Genomic DNA, 23,894 nt, shown 5'->3' with positions numbered 1-23,894 from the left:
GGTACTCATATATTTCTCTCAGAATCAATGCACAGGAAAAATAAGACATTCAAAACAAATTATTCAGGTGAAGCTCCGTGCCCGAAGCTGTTGTATTCATATTCTGCTCCTCTATACCTTACAGAGAAGAGTACTGAGAAGGACCTGCTCAGCTCTATCTTGGATATTGAAGACCTTGTCCGAAACGGAAATAAGCACAGGTAATTGCTCTTCTGACCTGGATGGGCCAGGCTAGCCTGATCTCGTCAGATCTCAGAAGCTAAACGGGGTCGGCCCTGGTTAGGAATATTAGGGTCACTATACAGCGGAAGGCAATGGCAAACCACCTCTTGCCTTGAAATCCCTACTGGGTCGCTGTAAGTCGGCAGTGACTTGACAGCACTTTGTACGCACGCACACAATTGTTTTTCTGCACTCTTTTGTGCTCTGTTAGAACATAAGAACATAACAAAGGCCATGCTGGATCAGATCAAGGAATGTCAAGTCCAGCAGTTTGTTCACACAGTGGCCAACCAGGTGCCTCTAGGAAGCCCACAAATAAGACAACTGCAGCAGCAGTATCCTGCCTGTGTTCCAAAGCACCTAGTATAATAGGCATGCTTCTCTGATCCTGGAGAGAATAGGTATGCCTCATGACTAGTATCCATTTTGACTAGTAGCCATGGATAGCCCTCTCCTCCGTGAACATGTCCACACCCCTTAAAGCCTTCCAAGTTGGCAGCCATCACCATATGCTGGGGCAGGGAGCTCCACAATTTTACTATGTGTTGTGTGAAGAAATAATTCCTTTTGTCTGTTTTGAATCTCTCTCCCTTCAGCTTCAGCAGATGACCCCCGTGTTCTAGTATTATGTTAGAAAGTTTACTGGTCACCTCTGGTTGAGCTGAAAAGGGAGGCGAAGGGGCTGGTTAACCCAAAATCTTTAGCCCTGTGCATGTGATCTGTATGTGTATTGACTCATTGCTCCTGGAGGGAGAGTGGCAGGAGCCAGTCTGTTAAGAAGTCGACAAGACATCCCTGAAAGCACAACACATTATTAGGGAAAGATATTGGGAGAGACAGCATGGTGTAGTGGTTAAGAATGTTGGTTTGGCGCGATGGACTCTAATCTGGAGTACCGGGTTTGATTCCCCACTCCTCTACATGAGTGGCAGAGGCTAATCTGGTGAACTGGATTTGTTTCCCCACTCCTACCATGTAACCACCTGAGTGACCTTGGGCTAGTCACACTCAGCCCCACCTACATCACAGGGTGTCTGTTGTGGGGAGGGGAAGGGAAGGTGATTGTAAGCCGGTTTGATTCTTCCTTAAGTGGCAGAGGAAGTCAGCATATAAAACCCAACTCTTCTTCTCTTCTTTTTCTTGTGGGCATTGTCTACATGTTTCCTTTTTTTTAAAACAGAGTTTGCCCTTATTATCTCTCTCGACACCTGAAGCAGCAAGCAGACATCATTTTTATGCCTTATAATTATTTGTTGGATCCAAAGGTATGTGTTGTTTGTCACTTTTTGTGTGCGCTAAAAACGAACTTATTTTTATTGAATATACCAGAAAGATTTCAGCGGGTGCATACCAGGAAAGAGAAAATATAGTAAATTAAAATGCTTATAGGAGGTTAGGGGGGAAGAGTATGATGTTTTATTGAGAACATCAAAATATTGTTTGTGTTTACTATTCTGCAACATTTCTCCTTTTCAGGCAAGCACGGTGATGTGAGTTTTCTGGGAAAATATGAACTGGAAAATCTTCCGGTGTCCAAAATACAGCCTAAACTGATTTAGAATATTTATTTTATTTACCTCATTGTTGTCCACCTTGCTCACTGAACCTCAAAGAGAATTAGAGCACTATGTGCAATAAAGACTAATGTTATACATACAAAGCAAGTCAATAAAATTGAATTACCCCCTTTAGAGAAGAACTAGGTAGAAACAGTGTAAAGTATCCAGTAAACAATGTAGTAGTAGAAGGTAACAGAAGACCAAAGAAAACGATCCCTCCCATTTACACAGAACAATTACAGTACTACAACCCTGTCCTCCATGTTAAAAATGCCCTCTTGCATATTTGTGTTTTATCACATTTGCTTTTTAAATTTTGTTGACTAAAGACAACTAGTACAAAGTACCCCATGTCTCTAGGCTTGCTATTGTATCCATTCATTCCAGGCTGGTGTATTGAAGTTAAACCAAGCTTGGGGTGTAAATATTTGAAATGAATAAATAAGTTTCCCCCTTGTTGCTGTACAACAAGTGGTATTCAGAGATCTACGTCCTTTGAACATGGAGGTTCCATTTACCCATTGTGGCTAATAGTCACTGATTGACCGGCCTTTCATGAATTTGTCTGAACCCCTTTTATTTAGTTATTTGCACTCAACTTTTCTCTCCCATGGGGACGGAAAGCTGCTTACAACGTCATTCTCCCCATCTCCATTTTTTCTTCACAACAACCCCCGTGAGGTAGGTTAGGCTGAGAGAGAATGACTGGCCCAAGATCACCCAGCAAGTTTCCATGGCATAGAGTGGGGATTTGAAGTTGTATCCTGGTCCGGCACTCTAACCACTACGTGACGTTGGTTGTGGCGTCTTTTAAAGCCACCTGTGCAGCTGACCGGGACTACATTCCATGGCTGTGAGTTTCACAGATTACGTGAAGAAATTCTCTTTTGTCTGTCCCGACTCTTCTGCCCAGCAATTTCATGGGGTGCCAGTATTATAGGAGAAGCAGAAAAGGTTCTCTATATCCACTTTTCTCCAGGCGGTGAGTAGTTTCACAAACCTCTGAAGCTCCTTAGCCTCTCATTGTAGGGAAGGTGTTGTAGCCTTATGGTCATTTTGGTTGTTCCTTTCTGCACCACAATAACAACTTCGCCCACCACACTGCCTCACACTCTTCCTTTTCCCCCCTTCTTTTTTGTAGAGCCGAAGAGCTCACAACTTAGACTTAAAGGGGACTGTAGTGATACTTGACGAAGCTCACAATGTGGTAAGTAAAGTGGCAGCTGCCGTGTTCACCACTCCTGCTAAATGCAGTGGCTTTTCCCCATATGAGATTCCTTTCAGCATGGGAGTCAGAGTAATATTTGGGTGTTTGTTCCCACAAGAAGCCCTGAGAAAGCAAAAAATTTGATTCTGTTTCTACCCTGCCTTTCGATTGCTAAGGACCCCCCAAAGTGTTTCGCACTGTCTGAATTTTTTAGTTGTTCCCCTATCACCCAAGTTCGCTTTCCTGTCTTCTGACAATTGGAAGGTCAGTTGCTTGCGGTCACATGAACGCATGAAGCTGCTGTATACTGAATCAGACCCTTGGTCCATCTAAGTCAGTATTGTCTACTCAGACCGGCAGCGGCTCTCCAGGGTATCAGGCAGAGGTCTTTCACAGCACCTACCTGCCTAGTCCCTTTAACTGGAGATGCTGGGGATTGAACCTGGAACCTTCTGCATGCCAAGCAGATGCTCTACCACTGAGCCACGGCCCCTCCCCAGTCAGTTGCCCAGGATGGCTGGTCTTTCTACTGTCCCAAGATAGAGTAAAAGGTAGGTAGGAGCAATAGTTGGTGTTTTTTTTTTAACCCATTATGACCTTAATCTTTTTGGGGGTAGTGGTAGATAACAAAAAAAGGTTAAATATGACGGGCTCGAATTAACTGTAAAAAAATCACAGACGCTAGGAAGTTGTTAAAAGAAGTGTTCTCCGATCTGCTGATTTTCTCTCCTGCTCAAATCCTATTTGGCTCTTGTGCTCTCTTTCCACATTTGTTCTTGCTTTGGTTTACTTTGTAAAATGGCCACTGAAAAGGATTTACTTTTTTGGCAGGAAGTAACTGAGAGCTATTTGTGATTTTGGAAGACAGTTTTTTTTCTGTTTTTTCCTATGAATAATATAATAATATTGCTTGCAACTTTACATTCAGTGGCTGATTCTCCCCCCCCCACACACACACCAATAATTCTTTAGTTGAGCCTGGAGAACTTTCTCCATTGATTGCCCCCATTCCTTTGTCTGACTAAATTCTGAATGGGGAGGTGGTGAGCCATTTTTTGTTTTGAGGACCACATTGGCTATTGTGAATCAATGACCAGCTTCCATTCCTTCCATACACATGCTCATGTGGATGCTATGCTGCATCATAAGAACATAAGAAAGGCCATGCTGGATCAGACCAAGGTCCATCAAGTCCAGCAGTCTGTTCACACAGTGGCCAACCATGTGCCTCTAGGAAGCCCACAAACAAGACAACTGCAGCAGCACCATCCAGCTTGTGTTCCACAGCACCTAATATATTTGACATGCTCCTCTGATCCTGGAGAGAATAGGTATGCATCATGACCAGTATCCATTTTGGCTAGTAGCCATGGATAACCCTCTCCTCCATGAACATGTCCACTCCCCTCTTAAAGCCTTCCAACTTGGCAGCCATCACCACAATCTGGGGCAGGGAGTTCCACAATTTAACTATGTATTGTGTGAAGAAATACTTCCTTTTATCGGTTTTGAATCTCTTGCCCTCCTGCTTCAGTAGATGACCCCGCGTTCTAGTATTATGAGAGGCAGAGAAAAGCTCCCTGTCCACTCTCTCCATACCATGCATAGTTTTATAGACCTCTATCATGTCTCCCCTTAACTGCCTTCTTCCCAAGCCAAACACCCCTAAGCGTTTTAACCACTCCTCATAGGGCAGTTGCTCACAATTAACCACTTCTCATAGGGCAGTTGCATCGCCTCTTACATTATTAATGTATTTAGAAAAAAATTAAGCAGCCTCTCTAGGGATTCCGCCCAAGGAAACTTACAAAAGTCTACACTTTTGCCAGTGTCCACACACCTTTACCTTTATCTCTATTTGTTACAACCATAAATCAGCTAAGATTGCTATATTTTGCGTATGTTCCTAGGAGAGGCTGTGTGAAGAGTTGGCGTCATTTGACCTGACTCCGTATGATTTAGCTTCGGCTATAGATGCCATCAACATAGTCTTGGAAAAACAAGCCAAAGAAGTCCAGCAGAGTGAACTAAACTCTGAATTCAATGTGGAGTATGCCAATGCAGGTATGTTTATGTCTGCCATCCAGTCGATAACTTCTGTTATGCCAGAGGTTTATAAAATTATGCTTGGGGTGCAGAAAGTGAATACAGAATTTTATCTTCCTCTCCCAGAATTCTAAAACTTGGACACCCAGTGAAGTCGATGTACAGCGCATAAGAGCATAAGAAAGGTCATGCTGGATCAGGCTAAGGCCTATCAAGTCCAGCAGTCTGTTCACACAGTGGCCAACCAGGTGTCTCTAGGAAGCCCACAAACAAGATGACCGCAGCAGCATTGTCCTGCCTGTGTTCCACAACACCTCATATAATAGGCATGCTCCTCTGATCCTGGAGAGACTAGTTATGCATCATGACTAGTATCAAAAGAATTTAAGAAAGGCCATGCTGGATCAGACCAAGGCCCATCAAGTCCAGCAGTTTGTGCACACAGTGGCCAACCAGGTGCCTCTGGGAAGCCCACAAGCATAACGACTGCTGCAGCATTATCCAGCTTGTGCTCCACAGCACCTAATATAATGGGCATGCTCCTCTGATAACTGGAGAGAATAGGTATGCATCATGACTAGTATCCATTTTTACTAGTAACCATGAACATGTCCACTCCCCTCTTAGAGCCCTCCAAGTTGGCAGCCATCACCACATCCTGGGGCAGGGACTTCCACAATTTAACTGTGCGTTGTGTGAAGAAATACTTCCTTTTCTGTTTTGAATCTCTTGCCCTCCGGCTTCAGCAGATGACCCCCCATTCTAGTATTATGGGAGAGGGAGAAAAGCTTCTCCCTGACCACTCTCTGCACCCCATGCATAATTTTATAGACCTCTATCATGTCTCCCCTTAACCGCCTTCTTTCCAGGCTAAACAGCCCTAAGTGTTTCAACCGTTCCTCATAGGGCAGTTGCTCTAGTCCCCTGCTTGTTTTTGGTTGCTCTTTTCTGCACCTTCTCAAGCTCTGCAATATCCTTTTTTTCGGCGTGGTGACCAGAACTGTGCACAGTATTCCAGGTGTGGTCTCGCCATAGATTTGTACAAGGGCGGTATGATAGTGCACATGAGTGTGCACTTGCTTATTTACTTTCCCACACTGGGAGTAGGGCGGAGAGAGACATCGGTGAGTTTTTTGTGGAACCAGCAAATAAAAATTGTGTTTCTTTCTCAAACAGGGCTGAACATGAACCTTGAAGACATAGCAAAGATAAAGAGTAAGTGCCATTATTAGGTTAATCTCTGTCAAGACATATTTTGAAATGCCTTGAAGTTTTTTTCAGTATAGCCAAGAGGATCGTATTGTATACCCCCTGAAGATCTTTACGGTCATCAGATAACAACCTACCGGTGGTCCCTGGCCCCAAGAGTGTGCAGCTGTCCTTGATGAGAGCCAGGGCCTTTTCAGCCCTGGTGCCAGCCTGGTGGAATGCTCTGTCTGGTAACATCAGGGCCCTGCAGGTCCTCAAAGAGTTCCGCAGGGCCTGCAAGACAGAGCTTTTCTGCCAGGCCTACAGTTGAGGGCAGCTGCGGGTATCATCTCTTGCTGGCCTCCCTACTCCCCCCCCCACTCATTTGTATGTTATTTTTGTTAATTGATGGCGGGGGGTGCAACCTGCAGCTTAGTCCGGGCATTATGGGTTAACTTAGGCACCATCTGGGTTTTTAAAGCTTTTAATTGGGGTTTTGTTTAATTTTAGAGTTATTATTAATTTTGCTGTTAATTCTTTGATATATTTTAAATGATGTTTCCTGCCCTGAGCCTGGCCTTAGCCGGGGAGGGCGGATTATAAATCAAATAAATAAATAAATAGCTGGCGAATCTTATCAGTTGTGGAGATGCTTCAGAGTTTGTGCTTCATCCACCTACTCGTTTGTGTTCTGCAGCAACAAATCAAACAATTCTCAATATAGACTATGCCTGAAGTTTCGAATGCCTTTAACTGCATGCAGAGAGAACCAAAGGAGGCTTGTAGATAGAGCATTCAGTCAGTGGGGGCGGTGTGCAGAGGCGGATCTACTGTGAAATTAATGAAGCTTAAGCTTCAGGGCCCCTAATCCCAGAGGATCCCCCTGAAGCAACTGTTTTTAATGAGTGAATTTTTCAACAAAATCGATGGAGTTTGTTAGTGACAGAATCCTAAGCCAAAGGGTTGAAGTACTTAATATTGACCTTAGAATATGCTCTAATACCCATTTCATATGGCCTGAAAATGTCCCTGTAATTGATCAAATTTCAAAAATTTTCTTGGGGGCTTGCAGCGGCCGTACCCCAGCTGTATGGGCTCACTGAGCTCGCCAGAATCTATTCACAGCCTACATTTGGGCAGCTGGATCCTCAAATCCTTTGTTGGTGCACGGCTTAATAGTTCTGTAGTTTTGTCACTGTATGGCCCATTTTCAAGGGGTACCCAAGGTTGAGTGAAAGGAAAATATATATAAGTCTATGTATAAATACTGCAAGTATAATTTATTAGAAGTGCTATATAAAAGTTAAAATTAAAACATTAATGGACCATGCAAGACGGATCTGTGAACCACAGTTTCTCAAGGAAGAAACTAATAATCTAAATCTAAATCACGCACTGCTAGCAAACGGCTATTCCAGAAATGAAATCAGAAGGGCCATTAAACCAAACAAAAATCAGAAAACTCAGGAAAAACAATCTCCCATAGGAAAGGTATTCTTGCCATTTATTAAAGGAGTCACTGATAGGATGGAGAAACCTTTGAAAAAACATAACCTACAAACAGTGTTTAAACCCACCAAGAAAATACAACAGATGCTACGATCAGCAAAAGACAAAAGAGACCCCCTCTCCTCTGCAGGAGTATATTGTATACCTTGCAGCTGTGGACAAGTTTACATTGGGACAACAAAAGCATACAAACAAGGATAAAAGAACATGAAAGATACTGCAGACTTGGCCAACCTGAGAAATCAGCAGTGGCTGAACATGGACTGACACAAACAGGACACAGGGTCTTATTCCAAGACACTGAAAGACTGGACAATTCTACCAACTATTTTGTCAGATTGCACAGAGAAGCCATTGAAATTCATAACATCAGCACAACTTTAACAGAAAAGAAGAGAGTTTAAGAATGAATAAGGCTTGCCTTCCTGTCCTGAAAACCTCCAGACTAACAAAGACTACAGTCAACAATAGCCATGCAGATTAGCTTTGGATTTCACACATTAACAGATCACTTCAGGATACAATGGTTCCATATTAACATACCATACCCTCATTAGCACATTATCTTGATACTTACAGGACAATGATTAGCACATTACCTTTGATACTTTTTGCAGGACAATGATTCAGCTCAAACCCAACCCCTTTCTGACTATATATTACTCTTCCTACACACTTGACACTGAGAGACACTGTCCTTCAGTGTTACTTCTCTGAAGATGCCTGCCACAGCTGCTGGCGAAACGTCAGGAAAGAAAATACCAAGACCACGGTTACACAGCCCGGATAACCTACAAGAACCAAAAGTTAAAATTATTTAAAAGCATTAAAATAGCACAATGGCATTTACTAGATTGCTTTACTATGTTGATACCTGCACATATAGTATTTGAGAGACTTATATTAACCAGTATTACAACAAGAACCTATTATACCAGATGTTTGAGTAATTGAGAATAGAATTTACAACATATACACATGCCTGGTTGGGTTTGAACTGTTTGTATTTGTATTCATTAATGTATTTCTGTAAATGTGTGCAGGTTTACAAAGGGTTTTAATTAACCACTAATGAAGCCCCCATAGGCCGAAACGCGTTTGGTATGTGGTTATAGTTATCAACTTCAGGAAATGCCATTGTGCTATATTAATGTTTTTAAATAATTTTAACTTTTATATAGCGCTTCTAATAAATTATACTTCCAGTATTTATGTGTGTAAGTGCCGTCAAGTCGCTTCCGACTCATGGCGACCCTATGAATGAAAGTCTTTCAAAATGTCCTATCTTTGACTGCCTTGCTCAGATCTTGCAAACTGAAGGCTGTGGCTTCCTTTATTGAGTCAATCCATCTCTTGTTAGGTCTTCCTCTTTTCCTGCTGCCCTCAACTTTTCCTAGCAAGACTGTCTTTTCCAGTGACTCTTGTCGTCTCATGACGTGACCAAAATACGATAGCCTCAGTTTAGTCATTTTAGCTTCTAGGGTCAGTTCAGGCTGGATTTGATCTATAACCCACTGATTTGTTTTTTTGGCAGTCCATGGAATCCGTAACACTCTCCTCCAACACCACATTTCAAAGGAATCTATTTTCTTCCTATCAGCTTTCTTCACTGTCCACCTTTCACACCCCTCACATAGTATTAGGGAATATGATGGCCTGAATTAATCTAGTCTTGGTGGCCAGTGACACATCCTTACACTTCAAAATATTTTCTAGCTCCTTCATGGCTGCCCTTCCCAGTCTCAATCTCCTTCTGATTTCTTGGCTGCAGTCTCCCTTTTGGTTGATGGTGGAGCCAAGGGATAGAAAGTCTTGAACAATTTCAATTTCCTCATTGTCAGCCTTAAAGTTGTGTAATTCTCCTGTAGTCATTACTTTTGTTTTCTTGATGTTCAGCTGTAGTCCTGCTTTGGCACTTTCTCTTTTAACTTTCAGCAGTAATCGTTTCAAATCTTCACTATTTTCTGCCAATAATGTAGTGTCGTCAGCATATTTCAAATTATTAATGTTCCTCCCTCCAATTTTCACTCCTCCTTTATCTAAATCGAATCCAGCTTTCCTAATTATATGTTCTGCATATAGATTGAAGAGATAGGGAGATAAAATACATCCTTGTCTGACACCTTTGCCAATTGGAAACCATTCCATTTCTCCGTATTCTGTTCTAACTGTGGCCTCTTGTCCAGAGTACAGGTTGCGCATCAAAATGATCAGACGTAGTGGCACACTAATTTCCTTTAAAACCAGCCATAGCTTTTCATGATCCACACAGTCAAAAGCTTAGCTGTAATCTATGAAACACAAGCTGATTTTCTTCTGAAATTCTCTCGTATGCTCCAGTAACCAGCGTATATTTGCAATATGATCTCTAGTGCCTCTTCCTTTTCTGAAACCAGCTTGAACATCAGGCATTTCTCGTTCCATATATGGTAACAGCCTTTGCTGTAAGATTTTGAGCATCACTTTACTTGCATGAGAAATTAATGTGATGGTCCGATAGTTGCTGCAATCTTTGATGTCTCCTTTCTTGAGAATTGGAATGTAAATGAATTGTTTCCAGTCTGTGGGCCATTGTTTTGTTTTCCATATCTGTTGGCATATTCTTGTCAAGATTTTGATGGACTCCGTTTCTGTGGCTTGGAACAGCTCTATTGATATCCCATCTGCTCCTGGTGATTTGTTTCTCCCAATTGCTCTCAATGCAGCTTTCACTTCACTTTCTAAAACTGTAGGTTCTTCTTCAAAAGATTCTTCTTGGAAAGAATTTTTTCTCCTTTCATCTCTTCTGTATAGTTCTTCAGTGTATTGTTCCCACCTTTTCTTTATTTTGTCCTGTTCAGTTAATGTATTTCCATGCTGATTTTTCAGCATGCCTAACCATGCTTTAAATTTCCCTTTGATTTTTTGGATCTTGAGGAACAGATCTCTTGTTCTTCCTTTTTTGTTGTTCTCTTCTATTTCTTTACACTGGTTATTATAATAGGTCACTTTGTCTCTACGTCTGAGTCGCTGGAACGTTGCACTTAGACTTTTGATTCTATTTCTGTCACCTTCAGTATTTATACATAGATTTATATTTATTTTCCTTTCACCCAACCTTGGGTACCCAGCTTTTGTTTTTAGGTTGGGTTTTATTCACCTCCTTTTTTCTTCCATTTTCAAGGACTCTACCCCTCCACCTTGTTCTCCGCCATTTGGACCTCGAGGTCCTTGCAAGGGCAGGCCCTTTGGACCTTGTTGGATGTTGTCCTGTTGTTGCTGGTTGCAAAGGGACCCCCATAACAGTTCAAGCTTCAGGGCCCCAAAAATGTAGGTCCGCCACTGGCAGGGTGTGTGTGTGCAAGAACAAACTTGTGAAAGAAGATTCCTAAGCAGTTGTCTGGAGCGAAAGATCCACCATGGATGAGAGATGCTCGTTAATTTGCTGGGGACTTGTTGAATACGGAAGGATGTTTATGCATCTTGAGCTGGAGAGACGTGCTGATTTGCATATTTTAATTGCCTCTAATTAGCGTAAGTCTCGTATCATTGTCATGCTCCTGACATGCCAAACCACTGACACAGTTCTTGAAACAGTATTTTTTGTTCTGAAAGCATCACCCACGAATACAAAAATCTTGTATCAGCCTTGGGGGTGGGTGGGGATCTTCACACAGCAAGTTATAAAATGAGAGGCGTTATTAATTTGGACTGTGCATTATATGGTTCCTTCTATCTGCTCCTTTTTGCTGTTAATGTATTTATTAAGTTCAGTATCTTCCTTGCCAATGGCAGCTAGAAACTCATCCCTCCCCATAAAAGTGGGGTTTCTCAGGCTGCTGACGAACCTCTCAGATGAACGGAAATGCCCACCTGTTTCCCAGTCCATGATGCTGCTTCTGCTTTGCCCATCCAAAGTCTTTGACGATGTGAGACATTTGAGCAGTGTGAATGTTTCAGGCAGTTGCCCCCTGTCATTCTTGGCTTAAGGGACTGTGAAGCCAAGATGCTTCCTTTCGAGGAAGGAGCAGGGGAGGGAGAATTTCAAGAAAAGATGCCCTTCTGCTTGCAAGAATAATCATATTTCTGGCAACACTTGATAAGCCCTCTCCTCCCTTTTGTTTTGTTTACCCCGAAGGGATTCTTCTTGAAGTGGAAAATGCTATTGATGCTGTGGAACTATCACCAAGTGGAAAAGGGGTCACTAAAGATGGAGGGTACGTCCTGTTGTACTTCTAGACTCACAAAACAGCTGTGTTGCTCGTCTCTTGTGGTTTTAGATGGCAGCCGCTTGGATTAGAGTGGTGGAGGAATGCTCAGGGGCATTTCTAAGCATTTCTCCAGCGTGGTATGAGAGCCAGCATAGTGTAGTTGTTAAGAGCAATGGACTCTAATCTGGTGAACCAGGTTAGTTTCCCCTCTCCTGCACATGAAGCCAGCTGGGTGACCTTGGGCTAGTCACAGTTCTCTTAGAGCTTTCTCAGCCTCACCTACCTCACAATGTGTCTGTTTTGGGGAGAGGAAGGGAAGGAGATTGTAAGTGGGTTTGATTCTCCTTAAAAAGGTAAAGAAAGTTGGCATATAAAAACCAACACCACCTTCTTCTTCTGTATTGAGAACAGTTCAAAACAGCAATTCAAAGTCCATAACCCTGTTGATATGTGCAGGGAGATACAGGATATGTTAGTGAGTGACGGGAGTTAGACTTCATATTGTATTCAAGCGAGGGAACAATACTGCGGCTTCTTTTACTACTTATTGGTTTTTCTTCCTTTAAAAAAAGGAATCAGGATAGGTTTAATAGAAATGGTTATTTGGCTTAGGCTAAAGCTTTTGCTGCAAAACTTTTGGAACAAGACCATCTCCCTTCAGTGGACATGTGAAAGAGAAAGATTGGGAGTTTTGTCTTAATTAATTAACTTTTTGTAAGTATCTTTAGGAAGACAAAACAGACTCACGAGAACATTTCAAAGGACAGCATTACCTTTTCACTTTGGAACAGATGTCTTCCACTTGAAAACATCAGAAAAGGAAGTAATGTCTTCGATTTTAGGAGGCGTTTTATAATTAATTTCTGTTAGCACTCCATTTGGAACAAAACTCTTTGTATTTTTCTATGTTCTTGTACATTTCTAATAGAATTTTTTTTAAAAGATAGTGAATCAGATTATTGGGCTTTTTGATTAAAAGTGTTGGAGACCGGAAGTCAGTGACCTGGCAGGATGCTATTATAGATTTCATTTTGTCTTACTCGTGTGTTTCTTCATGAATTCACAGGTACATATATGACTTGTTTGCCAAGGCTCAGATCACATTCCAAACCCAGCATTCTCTCCTTGAGTCTCTGGAACAAATTCTGCAATACTTAACAGGCTGTAAGTGTTCATCATTTTCTTTCTTAAGAGGGAGTGTTGGGGGAAAGAGTGGAGAACAGAATGATAACGGTTAAGTTGGCAGCACCACTGACAGCCATAATAATAACTAAATGAAAATGAGGGGACCCAACCTTTTTGAGCCCGCGAGCACTTTTGGAATTTTGAGAAGGAGTTGTGAGCACCACCCGAAAATGGCTTTCACAGGAGGTGAAGCCAAACATGATACCTCTCTCCTCACTCATGGCAACGGTCAGTCTGACCTAAAGGGGAAAATGGCACCAAACACAGACTAAGGAAAGGCTGGCTGCTTACCAGTCCTCCTGATCCTCCGGTGGCTGCAGCCAATGACGAGCCCTGAACGAGGGCAGCCAATGACGAGCCCTGCCTTAAAATGTCTCCAACCCACTTTCTGAAAAGCCCACCGGGCACTGGGGAGACAGTGTCAGGCACCATGTTGGGGCCTCCTGAAATATATCCTCTGTAGGCTATGATGATCAGGATATAAGAGGAATGATATATGAGCACATCAAAAAAGTGATTGACACAACTAAAGAAAAGTTGGCCATCTGTCAGCAATGCTGATTCTGTGAAGTTAGGCAGATTGTGACAGGAAGGGCAGGGAGGGTTGCGTCAGTGCTTGGCTCTTGTGGCCCTTTCTTACATGCCCAGGGTAATGCTGATCGCCACTTTGGGGTCAGGAAGACATTTTCCTACAGGCCAGATTAGCCAGGGATCCTGGAGGATTTCCCCCCCATCTTCTGGGCACGGAGTAGGGGGTCACTGGGGGTGTGGGGAGGAGGTAGTTGTGAATTTCCTGCATTGTGCAAGGGGTTGGACTAGATTACCCTGGTGATCTCTTCCAACCTTATGATTCTGTGATTCTAAGTTAATGAAGTTTTAATGAAGAGAAAGTTGGTTAAGGAGGTAAGAACTTAAGAACACAAGAAAGGCCCTGCTGGATCAGACCAAGGTCTATCAAGTCCAGCAGTCTGTTCACACAGTGGCCAACAGGCCTCTAGGAAGCCCACAAACAAGACGACTGCAGCAGCATTGTCCTGCCTGTGTTCCACGGCACCTCATATAATAGGCATGCCCCTCTGATCCTGGAGAGAATAGGTATGTCTCATGACTAGTATCCATTTTGACTAGCAGCCATGAATAGCGCTCTCCTCCATGAACATGTCCACTCCCCTCTTAAAGCCTTCCAAATTGACAGCCATCACCACATCCTGGGGCAGGGAGTTCCACAATTTAACTGTGTGTTGTGTGAAGAAATACTTCCTTTAGGATTATGTGGGGTAAATAAAAGAAGTAGTAAAGAGGACTGCCTGTAGAACTTTGTAGATGGCCCAAGTAAGTAATTTCAACAATGAAATTTGGGGTGTATAAAAGATGATTAAATACACAGAAAAGATCTGAAGACACAAGAGGATGCAACATAGATAGGACAGAAAGCTATAAATTGAATTAAGAATTGGGTAAAATTGAGACTATGCAGAAACAGATGCAGATAGTAATTCTTGTTTGCTCGTGAAAAAGCAGACCATAATTTTTAAAAACTGGGTAGAAGAGCAAAAAATGGAACACGGGTTTCTGAACAATACGCAAGTGGAGAAAAATCAAATAGATGAGAACACTGAAAGAGGGAATGTATAGACAAGGATTACGGCAGGGTTGAATTAAAATGGAGCGATTTTAAAGGAAGATGATAGAAGCGGCAATTTAATGGAATGATTAAGATGGAAAGAGCCGCGGAAAGCCTGGTTAAGGGCTTGCATAATTAGTCATGGAGGGAATTTAAGAATGCATGAGTGGGAGGAGTGCAGCGACCTACCTTGAGAGAGAAGTGTGCCTACATTGTCATGTAGTGATAGCAGTTGTCTCCTGGAATGGTCACAGCAAGCCTAAAGAGCCAGAACCCTCTGGCTAGGCATCTTTCTGACTGTACCCTATTATTTGCCAAAAGGCTCAGAGGGTGTTGCTATGCTTTAGGAATCATGTGATATACTGTAAGCTGCCTTTTGTCTCCATTGGACAGTGGGTTTCACAGCTGGCCTCCGCTGAGGTTTTCAGAGAATCAAGGTATTCTGTCCAGCTGTTTAAAAGACCGTCTTTCCCCTCTCTGTGATTGTTTCACTGGTAATTGAGATGCCTCAACAAGAGAATCCCTCTCCGTTTATGCTTTTATTCTGGCTGTCTTAAACCAGAAGTCTGGAGTTGTATGTGTGTGTGTGCACATGCGCATGAGGGATGAACTGTAGGCTTTGGGGCTCTCTTCCTCTCTGTGTCCTATTCATTGCTGCGGAAGCTGGTCAGCATAACCTAGCACTATTCTGCATCTCGGGTTGGATTTTCTGATCAGTCCATTTGCACTCAAAATAATGAGTAAAATAAATCTTTAACAACTAAGCATAAATCTTAGAAAGCATAGATAACTGGAAACCATCAAAAGACAGATAACTTTAGGCAGAATATTAAAAAGAAATACTAAAAGAAATACTAAAAAGGTATCTTGCGAACTAATCCTGTACTTATAAAGAGACTAGGCATTCCCCTACACCGTGACAGCCAGATTGGTGTAGTGGTTAAGAGTGGTGGGCTCTGATCTGGTGAACTGGGTTTGATTCCCCACTCCTCCACATGAGCGGCGGAGGCTAATCTGGTGAACTGGATTTGTTTCCCCATTCCTACACATGAAGCCTGCTGGATGACCTTGGGCTAGTCACAGTTCTCGCTGAACTCTCTCAGACCCACCTACCTCACAGGGTGTATGTTGTGGGGAGGGGAAGGGAAGGTGATTGTAAGCCAGTTTGATTCTTCCTTAAGTGGTAGAGAAAGTGGGCATATAAAAACCAACTGTTCCTCCTCTTCTTCCTCTCTAATCCTGTACTTATAAAGAGACTCAGCATTCCTTTTCTGGGAATGGGTCCAAGACTGGGCATCTTGGTACAGCCTGACAGAGCCTGTCAGAGTCTGGACTCTAATGGAGGTTAACAGTTTTATGGGATTTCCCGCAGCTTGGGGGCTTCAGGAAAACCCAATCACAATGTAGGGGCACTGCTCGAAAGTTCACCTCAAAGTCTGCTCTTGACCAATCAGAAACCTGGAGACAGACGGACCAAGGGGGAAGATTAGTAATGATGCATCCCAGCACTTGACCGGTTTGGCCAAATGGCGAATGGAAGCTGGGATTCAGTTTCCTTTGGTTAGCTCTTAGATCACCATATACCTTGTCTCTCCTCGTCCTGGGATGTAGTTTTAGGATTGAATTGCCTCCATCCCAGCAGATAAGCCTGAGTTGTTTTAAGGGCACCTTTATGCTTTCAGCGTGGTATAGTGGTTAAGTCAGCATGGTGTAGTAGCTAAGAGCAGCGGTTTGGAGCGGTGGACTCTAATCTGGAGAACCAGGTTTGTTTCCCCACTCCTCCACATGAAGCCTTCTGGGTGACCTTGGGCCAGTCCCAGTTCTCTCTGAGCCCCACCTACCTCACAGGGTGTCTGTTCTGGGGAGGGGAAGGGAAAGCGATTGTTAGCTGCTCTGATACTCCTTACAGTAGAGAAAACCAGGGTATAAAAACCAATTCTTCTTCTTCTGGGATCCAGGATTCTGCTCAGTTAATTCTGACCCCAGCCCCTGAGAGGTACCTGTGTAACATAGGAGTTTGCTATCTTGTTTTGCTGCCATTTTTATCCTACCCTTTCTCCCAAAAAAACTCAGAACCATTTCTGGGTAGCCCCCACCTACACCATCCTTATGGCAACTCTGTGGAACTAGGTTAGGCTGAGAAAGAGGTTCTGACCGGGGTGAGCTTTTTGTCAAAATCTTATCTGTTATACCACAGCAGACTACACATAAGACATAGATGGAATGCTTCCCCGTAAGAGAGGAAGAACTATGTAGAAAAACATAAGCAGCAATTAGTCATCTCTCTGAAGTTCATCGCTCCGTTGGAAATTTTGCTGATGGAAGGGATTTTCCGTTTCCCCATTACCGCTGCGAGACTATGGAGAGGCAGCCTATAACTCCCCTAAACAAATTAGTAGCAAAAGATGCTCCCGGAAATTATACTCCCAGGGGGGCCTCCAGAAACATCGAGAGTGGGCAGTTGGAGGCCTGCAGCAGTGTGTGTGGGGGGAGTCGTTGAAATTTGACCCCCTTTCTGACTGCGGATATTCTGCACTGAATGCAACCTTGTGATACTTCCCTCCGCCCATTGTCCCTCCTGCCCCCAACTCAGCAGTACACCCTTTTTTATTTCTCCTTCAAATTACTGATTCTGCTCTTTGCTCTTTATACCTCCTCTGAGAGCAGTGCGGCAGATTCCCAATTAGTGTGAGCTCTTATTGGAGAGTGCTGGCCATGTGCCCTTGGAGATCTCGGCGCAAATTGTCGTCATCAGCACTGCAAAGGTATCTGGTGTGAGCATCCTTGTACCCTTTTCGGTTTCTCAGCTTGTTTTTCCTTTTCAGATTGTCTCTGCAATGGCAAAGCATTCTCCACACCCACCCCCCACCCCGGGTTGACATCAAATATGTTAGGTGGTGCTGGATCACCGCTCTGAGTACATACTTGTCACATGAAAAGAACACCTCTATGCTTAATTAACACAATCAAAAAAATCAGCATAGGAAGCCAAAATATATAATATAGTCTCCTATTTCTAACAATATTTTACAAATACAACAAAGAAAGTTGCGATGGTCCTATAATGCACAACTTGCTGGAACAATTCAAAGTCCAAACAAAATCAAGGGATCTCTCTCACTCTGTCTTAGGTCCCAATCTGTCTTAGGTCAGACTTGCCGCTGCAGAAGGCAATCTCTATCCTGTATAGACAGTCTAGAAATATGTACCGTTTCGTCATCCAACCTCTTAAGTATAACGTAGAATCTGCCATACAAGAGCTCATCATACAAATATATAAATGATGCATGACAAAGCAGCTATCAGTTTGCTGATCACCGAATGTACAACGTACATATACAGGGTAGAGATCGTCTCTGCTTAAAGACTGCCAGTGAGGGGGAGCTCACCACCTCCCTAGGTAGCTGATTCCACTGTTGAATAACTCTTACTGTAAATCCCCCCCCCCAATATCCAGCCAAAAAAGGTGGTGTAGCAGCGCTGCTGCGAGAAGGGGCGTTCCTGGGGCAAAAGGGGCTAGGAAGCTGTCTAATGTTAGCTCTGCCCCAGGGAATCCCCCCCCCCACCAGCAAAGGCCTCCACGTCTGGGATTTCGCTGCCCTCACACACCTCTATGGCTTCCTGGCACCGGTGCGGATGCCACCCGTGACAGCGCCAGTGCCCCTTATCCCAGGCAAAAGGGGCACTTGCACCGCCGCGGGGTCATGTCGGCTCCTGTGGAGTTTTGCCCTCCCACCCAGGATTACAGCCTTAAAGCCATTTGCACTTTTCCCATGTCAGTTAAAATTAGCTGCGCTGTGAAAGAGACCCCACCATGTTCTATGCGACCTGTTGATGAGGAAAGGACAGTTGAGGGCTTTCAAGATGTTAGGGATCCAGTTGTAGTGACGGAGACGGCAGCTGGAGTCTGCCGTCAGCCGGGCCTTAGTGGTTCCCCAGTGTAGGTGGGAAATGGCTGCCTCTGACTAAAGGCGTAACGGATTGTTTCTCTTAATTGTGCTGCATCTGCCTTTTTAAAGCTCCCACCTGACCCAGTTCTAGCAGGTGGAAAACTGCATGTCTTTTAATTTCAGATGCTACAGACGCTCTTAAAAGGAGCTAATGGAAGCAGATTGCATCAGTGATGGGTGCATACAAATTGTTTGGCGGTTCTTTTAGAGAGATGTAAAATCTCCAGAAACTTTGTAGAGGAAGAGGAGTTAGTTTTTATATGCCGACTTTCTCAACTACTTAAGGGAGAATCAAGCCAACTTACAATCACCTTCCCCTCCCCACAGCAGACACCCTGCGAGGTAGGTTGGGCTGAGAAAGCTCTAAGAGAGCTGTGACTAGCCCAAGGTTACCCAGCTGGCTTCATGTGTAGGAGTGGGGAAACCAACCTGGTTCACCAGATTAGTGTTGGCCACTCATGTGGAGGAGTGGGGAATCAAACCTGGTTCTCCAGATTAGAGTCCCCCGCTCCAAATCACCGCTCTTAAGCACTACACCATATGGAAAAAAGCCCTTTCTTTTTTAACTTCCTTTCTTATCTAACCTAAATTTATTTTTCTTCTTTGACGTTAAGCACATAACTTATAATTTAGTATATAAAATAGTACTATGGCACTATTTTATATACTGGCTCACACCCTCCCAGAAATTTGGTTAGTCTTTTACTACAGGACTTGCTCTTTTCTAGTACTATGGCATGTTTATGTAATTTTGAAGTATATTTTTATTAAAAGCAAAGTTCTGAATATATTGACTATTAGAGAGAGAAACAGTTAGAAGCTGCTGTACCCTATGCTACTACTATTGTATTTTGACAGACACTGTTACAATGTGACTAAGAAGCATATCTTGATAACGGCTTTAAAGATTCAACTCTTTGGTATTGTATTTTCATGAACATTGCAAATTAATTGTGGTCAATAAACTCATCCTTGGAAGTATGCTTGCTGTGTATGTCTACAGTGTACAAAGGAATTATTATCTAAGGCTGTTGATTGTTTTACACAATTGTCTTCATAGCGAAGCTAATCAGCAGATGAGCAGAGGGCAGGGTATAAAACCAGCGTTTGTTGATGCAAACTTGGAATTGCGCAAATGTCTGCAAGCTGAACCATGGTTTCACAAGCTAATCATAGTTAAAAGAAACCATGATTTCACCTTTATGTCTGATTTGGGCCTTTGTCTTTTTGTCTTGTGTGTGGGCTATTTAGACAACTGGAGCTTTTCCTAGAGTATCATTTTAGTGGTAGGGATTGTATGGATGGGCAAGGCTTTCTACATAGCAAAGCACCGTGTCACGGAGAAGGCAGCAAAGCACCGTGTCACGGAGAAGGCAGCTGAGCCCCATGACATTCTAGTTTTCTTTGTGCGGGGAGGTTTATCCAAACTTTGGGGAAGTGGGGGGAAGATAAAAAGGCAACACCCACCTGCAGTTTAAGCTGAACTACATGATTCTCTTTACTGTCAAATCTGACCCATGTTGGAGCAACAATCATACTCTGGGTTTATGTATTTTTTAAATGCCTGTTCTGATGGGAATTTTCCAGTTCTTCTAATATAGCATGGAGATTGACATAAGCACACTCAGAACAGTACGTGTGAACATTCACATCCTCTGTTAGGTCACTAACGTGTAAATATAGAGCAGGGGTCCCTGTGGGAACCATGGCACCCGCCAACAGCTTTTCTGGCACCCGCCAAGTGTTTTTAGGAAGTGGGTGGGGCCAGGTAGGGCTTTTTCCCAGCAAGGCTTCTGATTGACTGTTGATTTGATTGGCTGTACAGATTGTTTAAAATGTTGCTGTGGTGGCAGCTGCCACCCATCACAAAGATCTGCAGTGGATTACTGAAGGTAAACTGTGGCAATCACTTTGTGGCTGGCTCCACCTCCTGCGGTAACCATTTTGTTGCTGCGACCCCCCGCCCATGCCATTCAGAATTCCAAATGTGCCTACAGGCTCAAAGTTTGCAGACCCCTGATATGTAGAGATGTATTCATGCATGTGTCCTGACCTGGATGGCCCTGGCTAGCCAGATCTTGGAAGCTAAACACAGGTGGCCCTGGTTAGTACTTGGAAGGGGGGACCACCAAGGAAGTCCAGGGTTGCTATGCAGAGGCAGGCAATGGCAAACCACCTCTGAATGTCTCTTGCCTTGAAAACCTTACTGGGTAGCTTAAGTCGGGGAGGGGCTGTGGCTCAGTGGTAGAGCATCTGCTTGGCATGCAGAAGGTCCCAAATTCAATCCCCGGCATCTCCACTTAAAGGGACCAGGCAAGGAGGTGATGTGAAAGTCGTCAGCTTGAGACCCTGCAGAGCTGCTGCCGGTCTGAGTAGACAATACTGACTTTGATGGACTGAGGGTCTGATTCAGTGGAAGGCGGCTTCATGTGTCTATATGTTCGGGTGTAACTTGATGGCACCTTCCACCCATTGATATATGTAAAAGTGTTCTGTTTTTTTCTCCTCTCCTAGGTCCTGGGATATTTATCAACACTGCTGGATTACATAAATTTGCAGACATAATCCAGGTAAACTTCTGTTGTTTCCTCATGTATGCTTAACAAAGACTGAAGGGGGGCGGTTGAGAGAAGATTACAATTGTGTTAAAATCCACAGCCAATCCTTCTTGGAGTACTGAGAGATTCTTGTGATACATGATTCATGTGAACAAGGGGTAAAAAAATTATTGAGTAATGGGGTGGTCAAAATCACTTTGATTGTGATCCCTTGTTAATTGTGCCTAGACCCGTGGGTTGTTTGTCCTGGCTTGGATGCTGGTGGGAAGCAGGGTTTTTTCCCCTCTTTCCCCACAGCATCATAGGGCTTCTGTGCAACCCCTGGAGTTTTTTTGTCTTTCTTTCCTAAACCTGCTTTGCTGTGATGTTATGGGAAAGCTGGCATGATACCCATGTGGACAGAAAAGTTCAGTTCTTCTGGGACTCTCACACATCAGTGCCATTTTCTCTGCCCCTGTATCCCCTTTCACTGCCGATGGAAGATAAAGAAGAAGAGTTGGTTTTTATATGCCAACTTTCTCTACCACTTAAGGGAGAATCAAACTGGTTTATAATCTCCTTCCCTTCCTCTCCCCACAGCAGACACCCTGTGAGGTAGGTGAGGCTGAGAGAGCTCTAAGAGAGCTGTGACTAGCCTGAGGTCACCCAGTTAGCTTCATGTGTAAGAGTGGGGAAACCAACCTGGTTCACCAGATTAGCCTCAACAGGGAAGACTGGCTTGTGTGTGCATCTGTGTTCAGCACTGAGCTGTGAAGAGTGTGAGCCAGTCTAACATCCTGCCTGCTACAGATGTAATGCTGGGGCCATAAGAGATGAGTTCACAGTATCGTTAGGGCTAAATGCATAGTTTCATAACAACATAAGAAAAGCCCTGCTGGATCAGACCAAGGCCCATCAAGTCCAGCAGTCTGTTCACACAGTGGCCAACCAGGTGTGAGAGATCCCCCTCTCTGAGTTTGCTTCTCCAAATCAGTTGCTCAGACGTTGATACAGAAACAATAGATTTATTGAAGCCTTCAGGAGATGAGACAGGCACAGGTAGAAAGTTGCAAGTGAGGGGCTATACGGGTTTACAGAATATATTGACTCCAGGGCACTGGGGCACTGGGGTTCACACTTATTGTTATGGGAAGTTACAAGCTTGGCATAATACAAAACATCAGACGGATCCCAGGAAGTCTGGTGCGGCTATCACACTTCCAAGGCCGCACCGGCCTGAGGGAGTACTGGCAGGAAGAACAGCGGGGGGGAAGATACATGGGCCATCAGGCCCGGCGCCTGAGACCAGAAGGTGTGAACTGCTTTTACGAGTTCACTGATAACACCGCAGGTGATGGAAAGCAGAGACACAAAGACAGAGACCCTCACATTCTGCCCCCCTTAAGGCCCCCCTCCGAGAGGACGAGGCTTATCGGGATAAGCGAGGTGGAATTCTCGGACCAAGCGAGGAGCTGCCATGTGGGGTGCGGCCACCCATTCGTCATGAGCGGAGCCAAGGTTTTTCCAGCGAACAAAGTAAAACAGTTTCCCTTTCTTCCATTTGGAATCTAAAACCTTGGATATTTCCAAATGGGTATCCCCTCCTACTACGGTAGGAATCTCATGAGCGGGAGGGGGGTGGAACTGGGGAGCTGCTACATAAGGTTTGAGGAGGCTTATATGGAAGACTGGATGAACTCCCTTGAGAGTCTTAGGGAGACTCAGTTCCACGGTAACCTCGTTGATTACTCTGGTAATGGGGAAAGGTCCTACATAACGGTCGCTCAGTTTTTTGCAGGGGCGAAGAGAGCGGAGGTTTTTGGTGGACAGATAGACTTGCTCCCCCACCTTGAGTTCCCATCCCGGAGACCGGTGTTTGTCTGCTTGTTCCTTGTACTTGCTTTTTGCCCTTTCCAGATTTTTGAGCAACCATGGCCAGGTGGATTTAACCACCTGAATCCACTCCTGAAGATCAGGGGTAGACTGGAGCTCTGGCGAGACGGGGGCAGAACCGAAAGGGCCAAAATCCGTCCCGTATATAACTTGGAAGGGACTAAAGCCGGTAGAGGAATGAGGCGCATTGTTGTACGCATATTCGGCAAATGGCAGCAGGTCGACCCAGTCGTCCTGGTGGAAATTTACATAGCAACGCAAATAACATTCTACTACCGCATTTACTCGTTCCGTTTGACCATCCGTTTGGGGGTGATAGGCGGAAGAAAGGCCCTGTTCCTCCACTCCCATTAACTTTAAGAAAGCCCGCCAGAATTTGGCAACAAACTGGACCCCCCGGTCGGAGAGGACCTTCCTCGGGATCGAGTGTAGCCTGAGGACGTGCGTGATGAACAGTTTAGCTAAGCCCTGGGCTGAAGGAAGACCTGCACATGGAACGAAATGAACCTGTTTGGAAAAGAGGTCTGTGATAACCCAGAGAACCGTTTTCCCCCGACTTGGAGGTAGGTCGGTGATAAAATCCATGGCGATGACTTCCCAGGGACGGGAGGGGTTCTCAAGCGGTTTGAGAAGCCCCGGGGGTTTTCCCATCCGTTTCTTGGCTGTGGCGCAGGTGGGGCAGCTGCGCACATACAACTCTACATCAGATCTCATACCGGGCCACCAGAATTGCCTTCGAACCAGGTGAAGCGTTTTTATGAAACCAAAATGACCCGCTAGCCTG

The 23,894-nt window shown here is 44.2% G+C and overlaps 1 protein-coding gene across 1 annotated transcript in view; it reads left to right on the top strand.

The window, feature by feature from the left end:
• RTEL1 (regulator of telomere elongation helicase 1) overlaps positions 1–23,894 on the top strand; it is a 157,696-nt gene that overhangs the window by 15,726 nt on the left and 118,076 nt on the right. The window contains exons 6-13 of the mRNA XM_056844911.1: positions 125–200; positions 1,403–1,487; positions 2,923–2,988; positions 4,899–5,052; positions 6,211–6,249; positions 11,849–11,927; positions 12,988–13,085; positions 21,195–21,250. Of these exons, the coding sequence (XP_056700889.1) occupies positions 125–200; positions 1,403–1,487; positions 2,923–2,988; positions 4,899–5,052; positions 6,211–6,249; positions 11,849–11,927; positions 12,988–13,085; positions 21,195–21,250 (653 nt within the window). The remainder of the gene's footprint in view (positions 1–124; positions 201–1,402; positions 1,488–2,922; positions 2,989–4,898; positions 5,053–6,210; positions 6,250–11,848; positions 11,928–12,987; positions 13,086–21,194; positions 21,251–23,894) is intronic.

This window comes from Euleptes europaea, chromosome 2 (assembly GCF_029931775.1).
Source record: "Euleptes europaea isolate rEulEur1 chromosome 2, rEulEur1.hap1, whole genome shotgun sequence".
NCBI lineage: Eukaryota > Metazoa > Chordata > Lepidosauria > Squamata > Sphaerodactylidae > Euleptes > Euleptes europaea.
Note: the sequence above shows the minus strand (reverse complement) of the source record. Positions and strands in the feature narration are given on the sequence as shown.